The 18,087-nt window shown below is 48.3% G+C and overlaps 2 protein-coding genes across 6 annotated transcripts in view; one reads left to right on the top strand and one right to left on the bottom strand.

Moving 5' to 3' along the window:
• The window catches only part of FBH1 (F-box DNA helicase 1), an 81,474-nt gene extending 72,492 nt beyond the window's left edge, over positions 1–8,982 (top strand). Inside the window, exon 15 of the mRNA XM_070054990.1 lies at positions 364–8,982. Within this exon, the coding sequence (XP_069911091.1) occupies positions 364–534 (171 nt within the window). The 3' untranslated portion in view covers positions 535–8,982. The remainder of the gene's footprint in view (positions 1–363) is intronic.
• Positions 1–18,087, bottom strand: part of PFKFB3 (6-phosphofructo-2-kinase/fructose-2,6-biphosphatase 3) — a 43,402-nt gene that overhangs the window by 12,380 nt on the left and 12,935 nt on the right. For 2 of the 5 annotated variants that reach the window (XM_051821585.2, XM_070055783.1), the window contains exons 2-8: positions 14,897–15,022; positions 14,053–14,149; positions 13,326–13,392; positions 12,688–12,762; positions 11,951–12,007; positions 8,733–8,857; positions 1,412–1,815 (exon numbers count right to left, since the gene is read on the bottom strand). In XM_051821585.2, coding sequence (XP_051677545.1) covers positions 8,762–8,857; positions 11,951–12,007; positions 12,688–12,762; positions 13,326–13,392; positions 14,053–14,149; positions 14,897–14,981 — 477 coding nt within the window. In that variant the 5' untranslated portion in view covers positions 14,982–15,022 and the 3' untranslated portion in view covers positions 1,412–1,815; positions 8,733–8,761. Of the gene's footprint in view, positions 1–1,411; positions 1,816–8,220; positions 8,858–11,950; positions 12,008–12,687; positions 12,763–13,325; positions 13,393–14,052; positions 14,150–14,896; positions 15,023–18,087 lie in introns of those variants that run through there. The other 3 variants (XM_051821584.2, XM_051821586.2, XM_070055782.1) reach the window with 2 other exon arrangements.

Consider the following 18,087-nt stretch of genomic DNA (forward strand, 5'->3'; position numbering starts at 1 on the left):
TAGTCAAGAGTCAGGATATGTGGTCCTGTCTGGTTGTGTAAAGCCTTATTACCTGGGAGACTGGGTTGTGACAAGATGCATCAGAAGACAACCATTTACCTGGAGAGCCTGGTTCAGTTTTTCTGATTCTTTGTGTCTGATGAGATAAACTGTGGTTTCTATTTTCAGGGAATTTGGAGGAGCTGAGTCTACCCTGGCAGTAGTGTTGTGGGAAGCATTACTCCAGAGGGTTTGCACTGGTCTGAAAACATCAGCTCATAAGACACTGTCCCTTGGCAGCTGTGACAATAATTCAGCACTTTTCGGTAGAAAGTCTTTGTTTTTGATTGTTTCCTTACCTCTTTTTTCTTATCCATCCTGCAGAGCAACAGAAAGGAAAACAATGGTGGCTACCTCTGCCACTCCTGTGTAGAGCAGCGTATTGGGCCTTTGGCATTCTTGACTGCCTCTCCGGAGCAGGTGCTCTCCATGGAACGCACCGTAGAAAACATAGTGCTGCCCAGACACGAAGCCCTGCTCTTCCTTGTCTTCTAAGGCTGGGACAAGCATTCTCCGTGGTGCGGGGTAGCTTGCCACATGTGGACTCCACCTGCTGACAGAAGTCTGTGGGGTGGGCTCTCACTCTCCTGAGATTCTGAATGCAATCACAGAGCATTTTCTGCGGAAGAAGAAACCAACCAGACTTGGACCTGCCATTTCTCCATTCCCTACAGCTAGCCAGTTTCCATTTGCCTACCCTCCATCTGTATCAGGTCAGGGAAGAGGAGGAGGATCTTTTGATTAAAAAAAAAAAACGTTTTATGTATTTAAGCTTTTATTACAGGATTTCAATTAAACGGCATTGCAGCGCTGGCATGCCACTGTGACACCTGGTTTCCTCTTTTTTTTTCCTCTTTTCTCTTTTCAACAGCTGTCTCTGTTCACATGATACACCAAGCAGATTATGAGACTTAATGTGTAGGGTGATAATTGGCATGTCCAAAATGTGACTTTTGTACCATGAGGAATGACACATTTGTAAGACCTGATGGGTACCTTTGTCATGATGAAGTATGCAGTTTAAATAATGAGGGCACCTAATACATAGAAAGGCAAGTACAATGAAATAGTTAGACTAGTTAGATGTAGTATTTCCTACAATACAACTGAAACACTTGAAAGGTAAAGTGGAGGTGGGTGGGGAATTCGTAGAAGAGAGATGGTTCACTGTGTTTTGGGATAGTGGGATGTTGTGATAAAGTATAAATTCTTACAGAAATGACCAGTACGTGTGGATGTACATTGAAAGGTATTTGACATCTTTGGCATACAGCAGTTTCAGGATGTTGATGGCAAGTGGCGGGGTGAGCACAGCATCACCCAAAGAACTACCACATTGGTCTCAGAGCTGAGCCAAGCAGATTCCATGGTGTTTTTTTTTTTTTAATAGAAAGCTTTTATTTAATAAATATAAATTTCGTAAGAACAACTTTTGGATTATAGCTGTTCTTCCCCCCATACCTGCCCTCCCACCCCCAAACCATCCCACCTCCTACTCCCTCTCCCACCCCATTCTTCATTAAGATTCATTGTTAATTATCTTTATATACAGGAGATCAACTCTATACTAAGCAAAGATTTTAACAGTTTGCTGACACCTTGTTTATAGGAAGATCCTTCCAGTTGCAGTTTGGAGAATGTTTCAAGAAGATCAAGGAAGGGGGACCAGTGTTGTGGCGTAGCAGGTAAAGCTACTGCCTGCAACACTGGCATCCCATATGGGTGCCGATTTGCATCCCAGCTGCTCCATTTCTGATCCAGCTTCCTGCTAATGGCCTAGGAAAAGCAGAGGAAGATGGCCTAAGTGTCTGGGTCCCTGCCACCCACCTGGGAGACCTGGAAGAAGCTTTTGACTCCTGGCTTCAGCCTGACCGTTGTAGCCATCTGGGGAGTGAACCCGCAGATGGAAGACTTTCTCTCTCTCTCTGATTTTCAAATAAGTAAATATTTAAAAATACAAAAGGCCAGATAAATTAAAAGGCTAATGATTATCATCTCAGCAAGAAAATGACAAGTGATGGGCAGTTGCACTGTGACTGGTAGGGTGAACTGGTGATTGGGTAGACAGATTAGTGGTCTTGGAAGTATGGTCCCCAGATGAGTGGCATCAGTATCAGCTGGGAAGAGTTAGAAATACAATTCCCAGTGTACCACAGACCTTCAGGGTCAGATACTCTGGGGCTGGGGCTCAGCAGTTGGTATTTAACAAGCCCCACAAGTGGTTCTGGTACACGCTGAATTTTGAGAACTTGTGCTCTCAATATTAAGAAGGTAGAATCAATAAGAATAGCAGTGCTTAGAAGGGGATAGATAGAATCTTAATGTGAATCCCCATTTTCTGGCTGATTCTCCAGGTAAATAGATAACCTTCATTGAAACAGGGAAACCAGGAGAAGTAGTAGGTTTGTGCAAAAATTACGAATTTGCTTTTTTTTAAGCTGGATTTATCTGAAAGGCAGAGTTAGAGAGCAAGAGATAGAGAGAGCTTCCATCGACTAGTTCACTCCCCAAATGACTGCACAGCCATTGGTGGGCTGATCCAAAGACAGGAGCCAGGAGCTTCTTCCTGGTTTCTCATGTGGGCACAGGTGCCCAAGTACTTGGGCCATCCTCCTCTGCTTTCCGGGTACATTAGCAGGTCGCTGGTTCAGAAGTGGAGCAGCCAGGACTTGAACTGGCACCCATATGGGATACCAGTGTCACAGATGGCAGCTTTACCCGTTATGCCACAATGCCGGCCCCTGGATTTGTTTTTTTGATGTAATGATTTTAGGGTGCTTAAGAGAAATTAAAATAGAATTGTCCAGGGGGCTATTGGGTAAACATCTATACTCAACAAAGAGCCGTGGGTAGAAATAATTTTAAAATTATCAACAGGTAAGTGGTAGTTAAGGATTTTGATGAATTCATTCCGGGACAGTATAAAAAAGAGCAGCAGGTATTGTGGTGCAGCAGGTTAAGCTACCACTTGGGATGCCCCCATCCCATATCAGAATACCAGTTCCAGTCCTGGTTACTCTGCTTCTAATCATGCTTCCTGCTAATGCATTCTGGGAAGCAGCGGATGATGCCTCAATTGCTTGGGCCCCTGCCACCGACATGGGGGACCCAGATGATCCCAGGCTCCTGGTACTGCCCTTGCCCATTCCTAGCTGTTACGGGCATTTGAGGAGTGAACCAATGAATAAAATATCTCTATCTCTGCCTTTCAAGTAAATGAAAATAAGCAAACTTGTTTTAAATGAGGAACAGATGCCAAGAAGCCTACCTGAGGTTGGGATAAAGAAAAGAGGGTTTTGTAAAGAAGCGCGACAGCTGATTCTGGAAGAATGGCCATCATGATGGTGTTCTTAGTAAACTCAAGAGAGGAAAGAGTTAAAGCAGTCCTCAGCATCCAGTGTAGCTGGGGCTGGGTCAGGCCAAAACTAGGAGCTGGACTAGAAGCGGAGCAGCCAAGACTTGAACTGGAACTCACTGCAGGTGTTGGGCCTAACCTGCTGCATCACCACGCTGGCCCCTAACTGATGAATTTCAGTGAGCTAGAAGTTAGACTAGCTCAGGCTAGCCTGTGGTAGGCTAAAATGTATACAGAACTTCTGGGGTCTGGGCTTGTCCACCCATGACCCCCTATATGGGTGCCAGTTCAAATCCCAGTAGCGCCACTTCCAATCTAGCTTCTTTTTAAATTGCCTGGGAAGAAGATGGCCCAAGTACTTGGGGCCCTGCCACCGACATGGGAGACCAGGATGGAGTTCCAGGCTCCCGACTTCAGCTGTTGCAGCCATTTGTGGACTGAACCAGCAGAAGGAAGATCTCTCTTTCAGTTTCTCTGCTTCTTAATTCTGCCTTTCAAGTTAAATAAATGACTGAATGAATGAATAATGACTATCATGAGAACACTGTGTATGGATTTAAAAGAGTAATTGGGCCAGAACCACTGTGCTCAGTATCACACTATAGAGCTTAGGAAAACTCAAATTCAGGGGCCAGCGCTGTGGCACAGTAGATTAAGCAGTGCCAGCATCCCATATGGCCACCAATCTGAGACCCGGCTACTCTGCCTTTTTTTTTTTTTTTTTTTTGACAGGCAGAGTTAGAGAGAGAAAGAGAGCAAGGTCTTCCTTCTGTTGGTTAACCCAAATGTCCGCAATGGCTGGTGTGCTGTGGCCGGTGCACCACGCTGATCCAAAGCCAGAAGCCAGGTGCTTCCTCCTGGTCTCCCATGCGGGTGCAGGGCCCAAGCACTTGGGCCATCCTCCACTGCCTTCCTGGACCACAGCAGAGAGCTGGACTGGAAGAGGAGCAACCGGGACAAGACTGGTGCCCCAACCGGGACTAGAACCCGGGTGCCAGTGCTGCAGGCGGAGGATTAGCCAAGTGAACCACAGCACTGGCTACTCTGCTTCTCATCCAGCTCCCTGCTAATGGCCTCAGAAAGCACTAGAAGATGACCCATTTGTTTGGGCCCCTGCACCCATGTGGGAGACCCAGAGAAAGCTTCTGTCTTTGGATTGGCCCAGCTCTGGCCATTGCAGCCATCTGAGGATGAACCAGTGGATAGAAGATCTCTCTGTCTCGCCAATAAATAAATAAATCTTAAAAAAGAAAGAAAAACTCAAATTCAATCCCTGAACCTATGATGTTGCCACTACCTTCATGAGAAGAGAGTTGGCATTGAAACTTTAAAAAAAAAAAAAATTTCTTAAGACAACATCAAAGATGTTGGGATTTTTTTTAAACATGGAATTTTTCAATTTTACTTCCAATTGTTTTAAAGATTTATTTATTTGAAAGGCAACGTTACAGAAAGGAGAGACAGAGATCTCCCATCTGATGGTTTACTCCCTAAATGGCAATAGACAGGGCTAGGGCCAGGCTGAAGTCAGAAGCCTAGTGTTCCCTCCGGGTCTCCCAAGTGCATCACAGGGGTCCATTCCGGCCATCTGCTGCTGCTTTTGCAGGTGCATTAGGGAGCTGGATGAGAAATGGAGCAGCTGGGGCTACAAGTGGCTCTCATATGGGATGCATTGTGAGCAGTGGCTTAATGCTGCACCACAACTCTGGCCCCATTCCAATTTAAAAGTCTAGCTGCTGTGTGTATACAGGACCTGGGGTGGGCACTCGGAACTCTCCTCTCTCGGCAACCTCTGCAGTGCCTTGAGCCTTTGAAGGCTTCTGGGGACACTTAGAGAAAACAAGCAGCCAGGTGCAGCCCAGCTGGCCCTGAGCAATCTAGCAGCATTTGCTTCCAAGGGGCTTTTGAAGATTCCACACTGTCTTATAACCAGTGCTTCTGGCACTCTGCCTAGAGAAGTGAAGCAGCATTCCTAAAAACAGGACCACCTACTTTCACAGCAAAGGTGTCTATCCACCAGAAGGGAGCAGTAGGGAGGGCTTGGGGTTGAGCTCCCGAGGTTCTGCTGGCTATGTTCAGTTGTTCAGTCCTTGTGAGACCTTCGTTCTTTAAGGCTGCTCTTGTTTCAGATTTGTTTAACATGAAGTTACTGAGCAATCCTCCCAGAACCCTGCTGATAATGGGGCCTATAAGAAAAATGTGTTTCCCACTGACACCTGCGTTGCCCTTCCTCTGCGTATCTGCCCAGCTGCTTGGCGCTGCTCTTTTCTTGAACTCATTGCTTGCTTTCCTCTCTGCATGCCTCCTGCCCATTTGTTTTATTTGGAAGGCAGAGAGAGACAGATGGACAGAGTGAGATCTCCCACCCACTGGGTCACGCCCCAAATGCCTGCAGCAGCTGGGACAGGGCCACACCAAAGCTAAGCTGAACTTCAGTCTGAGTCTTCTTGGTGGATGGCTCAAGTGCTTGGGTCCCTGCCGCACACATGGGAGGCCATAGTGCCTGCCCCCAATAAATCATATATAAGTGCTCCATTTCACCTCATGCCTTTGTGAGAAAGGTGACACATGTGCTGTTACCTCCACTCTAAAGACAAGGCAATGTCAATCTACTTAGCCAACAGACTCCTCCAAGGGACAGAGCCAGCAAATGTTGAAATTGATGTGTTTAACATGTTCTTAGTCATGTTCTACCCACTGTATAATAAAGCAGCATTTAGTATATGCTACACAAATAGAACAGATAATAAATGTTATGAGTTCAGAAGCAGATGACTTTATACATTTGAGTAGTTTGTGGAGGCTCTGTGGACAAAGTATAAATCGAGCTGGCTCTCAAAAGATAGGTTGGATATAGAGGATGTTGAAGGAACCACAGATGGGTTGAGCTTAGCAATGGGCCTGGCCTGTGAGGAGGCAGTGAGACTGGGAACCAATGGGAAATGAGGTGGAGGTCTGTGGATCCAAGTTTTAGACAGCCTTTGGGGAGGTGTGGTTCCCATTCAGGAAACTAGGAGCTGGACACAGGGGAAAATCACAGGAGAGCAAGCTTCCTCTTGTAAGAGGACCCCTCAACCAAGAAAGAAATGTTATCAGACGAAATAAGCCAAAAGTATTTCTGAGAACAACAGAAGTAAGAGGAGAGCGTGCTTGGGACACACTTGAGTCCTCCACATTTCCCCGTTACATTCTCATTCCCATACTGAGGCCATGTGCTCAGCAATGCCCTACCTTTCAGCTGGGAAACAGCAGTATTCAACAACTCAGCTACCTGGACTCTTAAGGTTGGGTTTTTGGCTATCTTGGTCTTGTATCTCTAAGGGATGAAATTCAGCGCAATCACAGGAAGTCTCTAGGTGTCCAGCTGTGGCTGGAATTGGAACTTGAAGGGTTTGAACTTGTTATTCTAAGTTTTTCAGTGCCATTAAAAATAGCTACCATCTGTGACCTTGGATTTCTCATGCCTTCTCAGAACCAGGCCTTTATGGAACATGGCATCCCTGGAAACTTTTGGTGAACTAATTTACTGTTTTCTGTGAGCTGCCCAATTCCTAGCTCAGACTATCAGAATTTTTACTCTTCTCTTCCCTTCCTAAGGCAGATAACCAATTGCTCCCATATTGGTTTGGCACTTTTCACCAATAAGTAATGAAAACAGAATCCGTTAAGAGGAAGATGGAGACGTGCACTAGAAGAATATCAGGAGCTCACAGAATCAAAGAAAGCTGGAGGATTAGGTTTGGAAAATGGATCTGAACCAGAGCAGTCTGGAGAAAGAAATAGTGTGACAGCTAAGGCCATTACAGGACACCGCTCTGCAAGTTCATTGTGCTTCATTCATTCCTCCCATAGTCAACAGCTTCTGAGTCCCAGGTGAAAAGGTCTGATGGGCCCAGCCAGGTTAGATGAGAGCATATGGGAAGGGGATGTCTGCCCCTACCCTGTATTGAACAACAAGGCACCCCAACACAGTGGAGGACACCCATAAATGTAGACAAAGAAGTGCTATGTCCTGGATAGCTAAGACTAACCCAAAAAAGCAGCATGTGTAGACAATATTATTGACAGGCACTTGAGGGAGAGAAGGGTAAAGTGAATTTCCTCATTATTAGAGCTCCTTGTTTATATGCATCCTGGAATGATATTCACACATTCAGCCCTGATTTGTGCTGGGTGTTGGGGAGGCTATGATTTGAATTGGGCTGGTTCTACTCCAAGCAGTGCAGACTTGTTGGGAAATAGGCAAGGAGATTCAAGATACTTAAGCCGCATTTTTTTTTTTTTAAATTGAGGCTAGAAATGGGCAGCCTCAACTAATGGTGAAAGGTCTTTGATGAAGAAGTGGAACAGGCACTTAGAAACATGGAAGATTCTTAAATGTGGGTTTTGATCCCTGTTCTTTTACTTCCTAATGTCTAGAAGAGAGTTTAAAAGGAAGAAAATAGGGGCCGGCACCACAGCACAGTGGGTTACTCTTCCTCCTGTGGCACTGGCATCCCATATGGGTGCCAGTTCTAGTCCCCAGCTGCTCCTCTTCCAATCCAGCTCTCTGCTGCAGCCTGGGAAAGCAGTGGAGGATGGCCCAAGTGCTTGGGCCCTGCACCCACATGGGAGACCGGGAGGAAGCACCTGGCTCCTGGCTTCGGATGGGCGCAGCTCTGGCCATTGCGGCCATTTGGGGAGTGAACCAACAGAAGGAAGACCTTTCTCACTGTCTTCTCCCTCTCACTATAACTCTGCCTCTCAAATAATTAAATAAAATCTTAAAAGGGGGGCGGGGTGGTAAAAGTTATTCTTGATCAAGGAAAATGAAGCAAAATAAAAAATATGAGAAGTAATGCGTTTTTTTTTTTATGGCATATTTCAGAGTGCAGGAAACAAGGGAAAAGGGGAAAATGTGAGTTTTTTAGGTTTGTAGCCAGTTAAAGACATCTGGGCTAAAGGCATAACAGCTGTAGAACTTTGAAATCTTTTGGAGTTCTGTGAACTTTTTCCATTTCATTATAAAAATTTTAAGATGGATTCTAATTAGCACTTGGCAGGTAGTGGTTCCCACAGATCATTCTGTTCCTTCATCCAATATTTATTGACATCTACTGAGTGCCAAGGATTGAAAAGCAAATCACAGTTCTGCAGCAGCTCTGGAAACTGTGGGAGGCACTCACCAAATCGGGCTTCCATTGATTCCTTCCCTCCCATTTGAGCCTAGGCTGGCCTTTGAACATGGCTAGACCCACGGAATGCGACAGTGATGCATGTAGGTGTCTGGTCTGACACTAATGGCATGGCAGCTCCTACCACTCCTACCACTGTGCTGCAGGAGGTCACCGCGAGGTACCTGTCACATTTATCAGGGTCGAGGGGCTGCTAGCTGGCTTCATAGCAACTGATTCGCTTCATGAAGTCGTCCATGGCCTCTGCTGAATTGCAATCTTTGTAATCCGGGCTGGAGATTTTAACTTCCTGCAATACCACAAAGAGGCAGCTGATGAGTCACACTGCAAGGCTTTCTGTTGTAGATTAAGCAGGATTTGGGGCTTTCAAAAGGGGAAAGCACAGAAAGGTTCAGAATGAAGATTATCCGACCCAGCATTTAAGAGAAAAAAGAAAGAAACTGGGGGGTGGGGGGTGTCAGCCTGATGATTACATGGGGAGGACCCGCAGCCCAGACCGAGAATTGCTGGTTGGAAGAGCAGAAACAGGGAGCCCACGAGGATGCCGTAATGAACCCCTCTGCACAGACCACCCCGAGTCGGGATCAGGCCAATAACCGGATGACCACCACACAGGCTGGCCCTCAGTTCAGCCGAATTCCACAGGAGCACCTGCAGGGCTCTGCACACCGAGCTGGTGACAGAAGGGTAGGCATCTGCTCCTACAGATGCACCCAGCCCTGTATGGATCCTTCTCCATCTGTCCCCACAAAGGCAGCACCCACCTGTGATCGGGCTGCAATGAGCTGCTTCTCTAACTAGACCCCAGGCCCACTGCTTTGCAAGGGCTTTGATCCCAAGAGTAGCTGGAGCAGACACAAAAAAAGAAAAGTAGGCTCGGCTACCTCCTGTAACTGAACACTAGGCCTGGGAGACTAGTAGGTTTTAGGGAAACTCAAAACTTGTTAATGCCAGTGCTCTTTTTCCCCTCAACAACTGCCCTAACTACAAAGCAGCCACTCTTCCAAGATCCAACCCAGAGGGAAGCTAGCAGGGCCAGGGTTGTGGCATGGCAGGTTAAGCTACTGACTTCAACGCCAGCATCCCATATGGGAGCACAAGGTTCAACTCCTGGCTGCTCTGCCTCTCATCCAGCTCCCTGCTAACATGCCTGGGAAAGCAGCAAATGATGGCCCAAGTGCTTCGGCCCCTGCCCTCGACATGGATAACTGAATGGATTTCCAGGCTCCTGGCTCCAGCCTGGCCCAACCCCAGCTGTTCTGGTCATTTGGGGAGTGAACCAGTAAATGGAAGATCTCTTTCTCTCTGTGTCTCTCCCTCTCTCTGTCACTCTGCCTTTCAAATAAATAAAATAAATCTTGAAAACAAAAAAGAGGCTAGCCTTAAGCTCAGCAGGTCAAGCCACTGCCTATGACACTGGCCTCCGATCTGAGCGCCAGTTTGAGTCTTGGCTGCTCAGCTTCCAAACCAGCTCCCTGCTCATGTGTCTGGGAAGGCAGCAGAAGATGGCCCAAGTACTTGGGTCCTTGTCACCCATGTGGGGGACCCGGATGGAGTTCCTGGTTCCTGGATTCAGCTTGACCCAGCCACGCCATTGCAGCAGACAGAAGATCCCTTTCTGTCTGTCTGTCTCTCTCTCTCTCACACTCTGCCTTTCAAATAAATATTTTTGAAAAAATTAAAATGGGGAGCTAATGTTTTATAGGGACAGGGTTTCAGAACGGGAAGATGAAGACAGTCTAGGGGCCAGCACTAGTGGTAAAGCAGTGGGTAAAGCAGCCGCCTGTAGCGCCCGCATCCCATATGGGCACCGCTTTGAGTCTCTGCAGCTCCACTTCCAATCCAGCTCTCTGCTGTGGCCTGGGAAAGCAGTGCGAGATGGCCCAAGTCCTTGGGCCCCTGCACCTGCATGGGAGACTGGAAGCTGCTCCTGGCTCCTGGCTTCGGATCAGCACAGCTCTGGCCATTGCGGCCAACTGGGGAGTGAACCAGCAGATGGAAGACCTCTCTCTCTCTGCCTCTCCTCTCCCTCTGTGTAACTCTCTAAAATAAATAAAATAAATCTTTTTAAAAAAAAAGTCTGGAGGTGAGGAGTGGTGACGGCTTCCCCACAACGTGAATGTAATGAAAGCTGCTGACATTTACACTAAAAAACGGTTCAGACGCAAAGGGCGTGCTGTGATATTTTACTACAGTTTCCTACATACAGCTTACAAGTTCCTGGGCCTAACTTGCCAAGGTGCTCTGAGGTTTCTGGACACAGAGGGTGAGGGGTGAGGCTGTGTTAGTGGACTACACGATCAAGGATGAACTCCTGCCCAGGCACGCTGGTGACTGCTCCCTGGGGAGGAGGATCACACAGCCGCACTGTGCTCCACCACCAGGTGGAACAAGCAGAGCCAGAGGAACTAGCACGACGCTTGGCTTAGATTATTGCAACTTGTGTTTCCTTGTACTTTGGATCCCTTCCGTTGGCCCCACGGGAACTCACTTGAACCTGTTTTCCACAATTCAGGTCGCTCTGCCTGAAATATGAACTACTTTCTCAGACAAGGCTTGCACACGACTGCACTGCCTTGGAGAAAAAGCCCAAGAAGCCAGTGTGTGCTCAGCATCTCCTTCAAGATGCACATCTACGTGCAGCAACAGCACGGCGTTCCCTGCTTATCGGGAAAACTTTTCTTTATAAATTTCTGAGCTGCTGAGGCTGGAGAGGGTGACCTGCAGTGAAGTCTTCACAGTGATCATTTCTGTTCCTGACACACGGGTGTCAGCACCATCCACCCTCAGCACACCTAAGCACGCTCTCATCGGGGTAGTGGAGACAGAGACGGCTCCGCGGCACGAGCATTAGACGCATCCTCTAGGAAGACACTTTTCCCCACACCCCTTCCTCTCAGACGTGGGACCTCTGCCTTCAGGTTACTGAGCCCTATAGGCTGTTTATACAGACCGTTCTCACCTACCAGAGACCTTCCTAGCAAAAGCTACCAGCCCTGCGGCCTCCCAGCCCTTCTGGAGGAGTGAGCTGCTCCTGGTCCCCAGCAGCCCCATCACCACGCAGCTGCCAAGCTGCAGCTGTCTGCAGAAACTGATCCCCGTTCCTCTGCTGTGTCTCACGTCCCAGCCAATGCTGTGCACTGCCAGCTATCCTCAAAGACCCCACGTGGGGCCAGCTCAGGTCTTGGGACAGGCTGCTCCATTCAACCGCTCTCTGCCCTTCTCACCTCTCAGACAACAACAGAAGCTGGGAGGGGCAGCTCATCCTGAGGGGTCAGTGACTCTGCAGGACCTGACCTGGGGCCCCCAACTTTTCTTGGATCGAAGATGTGCTTGTGGTTTAGGTGCAAACACAAAGAGTGGGGGTGGCTGGTTGTCTTACCATGATGTTGGAGGCCACAACTGAAGGGTCATCACACACGGACTCAATGAAAAACACCTGGTGGAAGTCAGCCAGACAGAAATGTTAGAGAACTACATCTATGGGCAGGCACTTGGCTTAGCAGTCAAGACACCAGCTGGGATACCCACAGCCCCTACTGCAGTGCCCAGGTTGCAGTCCCAGCTCTGCTTCCACTTCCAGCTTCCTGCTACTGCAGACCCTAGGAGACAGCAGGCGATGGCTCAATAGTTGGTCTCTGCCACCCCAGTGGGAGACCAAGACCAGGAGTTCCTGGCTTCTGGCTTGAGCCTAAGTCCTGGTTATTCTGGGCATTCAGGGAGTGAACCAAAGGATGGGAGATCTCTCTGCCTGTCTGTTGCCCTCTGCCTTTCAAATAAACACATTTTTTAAAAAAAATAAAGTTGACAATAAAAGGAAAACATCACACCACAATGGGCCAACTTAGATATCACTGTGGTGCTAGCATCACATACAAGGAGGAAAGAGGCCATTTATCAATTCCCAAAGACACAAAAAGATATGGACCCATTGCCCCATCCCGGGTGGGAGGTCTTCTCCATCCTCGAGAGCTCTGCCACAAGGAAGGCCCTGTTTTCAGACAGCGAAGCTCAGGCAGCGGCAGACGAAGGAACAAAACGGAATCAGGGAGTCATTTGGTCCCCGAGGTCCTCCCTCTCTTCTGAGCTCCCTGGAGCAAGACAAGGAGTCTGGCTCACCTTGAAGTCATTTTCTTTGGCAAAATGAAGGATCATGTGTCTCCTCTCTCTAGTAGTGTTGGTGGCATCAAAAACCTGAGAAGGAGGGAGAAAGGCAGGGAAGAAGAATCTGAGCTTGAGTTGAACAGTATTTACCAACACCACCAATCTGCCATTTCCAGGAACAAGTCCAGAAAGGCACTTCCAGGAGAGACGGTGCTCTGCCCATCTCCAGGGCTGTGCCTGTAGGCAGCCCTCCCTCTCCCACTGCCTCCAACACTCAGAGACAGCAGGGGAGGGGTGGAATGGCCGCTGGAAGCAACCAGTAACACCCAGCAGGAGGGAACACACAGAAGGGCCAATGGCTCCTGGGCACTGGTGGTATCCCAGATTCTGCCTTCCCTCAAGGTGGTGACCAGTTGCCCATAAGGCTGGGGTTGGGCATATGTGTGACAGCCCTCACTGTGGCTGTGTCCTTGAGTCCCTACCCAGTCCAAAGGCTCTTCTAGCCACCTGCTTCCCTCATCTCTCCAGGCCAGAGGCCCTGTCTGTCCCTGTCTGCAATGTCCCCACAGTGTCTCCCAGCACCGTGCAAGCCACTGAGAACATCTTCCTGCTATGGCGTTGCAGAGTGAGCCAGCTGTATGCCTCGGACTTACTGCAATTTGACCTCCTTCCTTTGTCAGGTAACTTTTGACATCTCTCAGGGCAGCTAAGGCACATTGCCTGCAATGCACAAGAAAGAGAAGCTGCAATCAGAGCCAGCCCCTCCACCAGGGTAGCCCAAGGAAGCTCCCTCCCTGGCCCCAGCCAACAGTAACAGGCAATTCTGTTCCTAAACTGCTCAGTGCTAGCCAGGCCCTCCAATCAGGTCCAGCGCAGATGGCCTGGGCGCGCTGTCAGGCCTGGCTGCACACTGGAACCATCCCTCTGGAGGGCTGTTACAAAACAGACGTCCAGAGCCCACCCACAGATGCTCCCGGGTGGGGCCTGGCACCGAGACCTTGACAAGCTTCCCAGGTGGCTTCTAAAGTGCAGTCAGGGTTGAGCACATTGCACTGGGGCTCCCAATCGCCTCCTGCTTCAGAAGAAATCCTTTCCAAACGTACCCAGATGATTCTAATGAAAAGGACTTTGTGTGCTCTCAAGGGCTGGGGCTGCTGCTGTTGATCTGTCTCTGTTAGCTTGGGCAGACCCTCTGGGAACAGATCAAAGCTGCAGAGTCTCGGACAGGCAGAGAGGCTTGTCCCAACACCTGACAGATCTGATGGCCACCAGCGGAGAGCCACTCTGCAGGCCAGCCTTTCCCTTCCACCTATGGAGCCCAGCTAAGAGACAAAGCGAACCCAAACCCGCAGCCCACCGGGGCAGCTCGTCGTGGCTTACTTGCGGACTTTCATTGCTTCTTCATTGTCAGGGCGGAAGAAGTTGTAGGAGCTGTACTGCTTCACAGCCTCCCGGCGGTATTCTCCCACATTGAACACTGTGGATGGGAAAAGTCAAGGACAGCCCTGGGTGACCTAGCAGGAGGAAGGGGCCGACTTCCAGCTGGGAGCACAGTCCCAATCAAAGGGGGGAAAGAAAATGAACAAACACCAGCCTGAATAAGATGATGATCCAGTATGGAAACTAAGAGTGTGAGTGTCCCAGTCCAGCATCACCACCTGCTCCCTAGAAGCAATGGGCTGGGAAGCAGCCCGGCTTCCTCCAGAAACACAGAGCCCACTGCTGCCTGCACGATACGTGAGGCTGCACCACAAGGCCCGGGGCTCCATAGGCTGTAGACTAGAGACTGGGATTATAAGAACAGAGGTGGTCTCGCCAGAGCAAATACAGAGACCATGGTTTCTGCTAAGAGGCTCAGGCAGGCGGCCAGCAGGGGGACACATTAATAGCTCCCAGGATCTCTCGGCAGGTGGCAGCCAGAGACATGAAAAAAAAAAAAAAAAACCACAGTCCCCATATTTAAGATACTTCCAGCTGGGAGGACCGGGCAGGTTCACCCACAGAGCACTGGAGGAGGGTTAGCAGAGGAGGGTTCAACCAAGTGCAAGGGCAATGATATGCAGGGACTGGGTGGCCAGAGAAGGCTTCAGGAAGGAGATGAAATCAGTCAGGCAGTGGCAGGTGGGGAACTCAGCAACCACGGGTAGTCCTGAAGGTGAGGACCAGGAGCACGCAGGATCGTAGCCCACGGCTTGACTCCTCTAGTCTCAGGACCCGGCCTCACCTTTGGTTGGGACGCCAATCCAGTTGAGGTAGCGTGTCAGCTTCTTGGAGATGTACGTCTTCCCCCGGGCTGGGAGGCCCACCATGACAATCACTGTGGGGGAGTTGGTCAGCTTCGGCCCACAGGCTGGAAAGGACAACCAAGAGAGAGATAAGATCAAGTGTTCTACAGCACAATGGGGTGACTACAATTTATCATCATTTATTATCTACTTTATATAGATCTGAGACGAGTCAGGAGGCTCCAAACATTTCTAGCTAGGTTCCTAGAAATAAGGAGATGGAAATAGTAATTACCGGGCGGAGCCAAGATGGCGGAATAGTGAGGGCGCGCACCGATAGTCCGGGCAAATTTAGTTTAATAAAAGGGGAGTTACGGTAGCCTCAGAAAAAAGAACCAGGAAAATATTGCAGACGAAACTCTTCTGGATCCAGTGGGCGTGAATCGGAGGACCTACTGGGAGAACAAGGTCGCCCACCGCGCGCGAAAGCTGAGCCGCAGGACTGAGCCGCAGGACTGAGCCGCGGAAACCGAGCCGCGGGACTGAGCTGCGCAAGCTGCAGGGTCTGCGCGCAAGTGCTCAAAGGGGAGTGCAACAGCGGGGAGACTTGGGACGTCCAGGGCTCCAAGTCCACACATCGGCGCTGGAAGGGGAGCAGACCTGCGTGGAGAGCGTGGGAGCCCACAGTTCAGGACACCAGCGGCAGACTCAACACACCAGCGCTGGAACGCGAGGTGAGCCGAACCTCAATAACCCGAGACACCGGCAGGCAAGCAGAGAGAGGAGACTAGAGGGAACGACCCCCCGGGGGGGGGGGGGGACTTCACCAAGCTAACTGGAAGAGAGAGGGGAAAAAAAAAGGTGACTGGTACGGACACGGGTTTCTCTCTCTCTGCTCACCTCTCAAGGGCGAGCAAGACAAAGAGCAGGCGCCATCTTGGACATACGTCATAAGCAGAGCGACCTCAGGTCTGCACCGGCCCTGAGCCTAGCAGAAAAACCTGACTCTGGGCGGGGCGAATTAACAGGAGATTAGGACCTAGTAAATTTGTGGTGCTACTGAACTGAGACTGTGAAAAAAGAGACGGTGGGGGAGAGAACTCACGGAATTCACGTGAGCACTCTCCAGAGACGCTACAATTCCGTAACTTTGGCAACCCAGTGGGAGGCTGAAGGAGAATTTGAGCCCACTCTGAGGGCCAAACAGATTCCCTGTGTGGTCCTTGGGAAAGAGCTTCCGATCTCTGGCTCCTGTGGGTATATCATTTGCCTGCTAACTACCTCCAACTTCGTTCAGCTGTGCAGAATAACTTCCCTTTTGAATCAAAAAAGAGAGAGAGAGAGAGAGAGAGAGAGAGAGAGGTTTACCACGCCTAACCTGGGAGTGTCACCTTTGGCACACCAAACAGAGCTCTCAGGCCACACCCATCTCAAGCCCTAAGGCTCCATCAAAAACAGATAGTCCACTTAATCTAGAGTCATAGGATAACAAGAAAAAGCACCACAGTGAAGAAACCAAATATCTCCAATATGACAAACAACAAACGCAAAAACCAAGGTAATAAAAACAAGGAAGTCACCATGAAGCCCTCAAATGAAAAAGACACCCCAATTCAAGATTATGAGGATGATGACATAGAAGAAATGCAAGAAGCAGATCTCAAAAAATTGGTAAGAACATTAAGAAGTTCTCAAAAACAAATTCTTGAACTACAGAAATCCTTAATGGACAAGATAGAAAATCTCTCTCGTGAAAATGAAATATTAAGGAGGAATCAAAATGAAATGAAACAACTAGTACAACAGGAAACTGGGATAGTGACTGAAGTGAAGAATTCAATAGATCAAATGAAAAACACAATAGAGAGCCTTACAAACAGAATGGGAGAAGCAGAAGAGAGAATATCGGACTTAGAAGACAGAGAACAGGAAAGGATACAGTCAGACCAAAGAAAAGACGAGGAAATTAGAAATCTAAAACATATTGTCGGGAATCTTCAGGATACTATTAAAAAACCCAACATTCGGGTTCTAGGAGTTCCTGAAGGCATGGAGAGGGAGAAAGGATTAGAAGGCCTTTTTAGTGAGATATTAGCAGAAAATTTCCCAGGTTTGGAGAAGGACAGAGAAATCCTAGTACAGGAAGCTCACAGAACCCCTAATAAACACGACCAAAAGAGATCCTCACCACGACACGTTGTAATTAAACTCTCCACAGTGAAACATAAAGAAAAGATCCTCAAATGTGCAAGAGAGAAACATCAGATTACTCTCAGAGGATCTCCAATCAGACTCACAGCTGACTTCTCATCAGAAACTCTACAAGCTAGGAGGGAATGGCGAGATATAGCCCAGGTACTAAGAGAGAACAACTGCCAGCCCAGAATATTATATCCTGCAAAGCTATCATTTGTGAATGAAGGTGAAATAAAGACTTTTCATAACAAACAGAAATTGAAAGAATTTGTTGCCACTCGTCCAGCCCTGCAAAAGATGCTTAAAGATGTGTTACACACAGAAACAAAGAAACACGGTCATCAATATGAAAGAAGGTAAAGGAAGGAAACCTCACAGCAAAAGATCACAGGGAATTCAAAGCATATATTAGAACTTATCTTTGGCAAATGGCAGGGCAAAGTTACCACTTATCATTAGTCACATTGAACGTGAATGGCCTGAACTGTCCAGTTAAAAGACACTGTTTGGCTGATTGGGTTAAGGAACAAAACCCATCTATTTGCTGCTTACAAGAAACACATCTTTCCAACAAAGATCCATACAGACTGAAAGTGAAAGGCTGGAAAAAGATATACCATGCCAACAGAAATGAAAAAAGAGCAGGCGTAGCCATCTTAATATCAGACACCATAAACTTTACCACAAAAACCGTTAAGAGAGACAAAGAGGGACACTACATAATGATTAAGGGATCAATTCAACAGGAAGATATAACAATTATCAATGTATATGCACCTAACTACAGGGCACCGGTTTATCTAAAAGATTTGTTAACGGACTTAAAGGGAGACTTAGACCCCAATACAATAGTACTGGGGGACTTCAATACTCCACTCTCAGAAATAGACAGATCAATAGGACAGAAGATCAACAAGGATACAGTAGATTTAAACGACACTATAGCCCAAATGGATCTAACAGATATATACAGAACTTTCAATCCTACAGCTAA

The sequence above is a fragment of the Oryctolagus cuniculus genome, chromosome 13, assembly GCF_964237555.1.
Source record: "Oryctolagus cuniculus chromosome 13, mOryCun1.1, whole genome shotgun sequence".
Lineage (NCBI taxonomy): Eukaryota > Metazoa > Chordata > Mammalia > Lagomorpha > Leporidae > Oryctolagus > Oryctolagus cuniculus.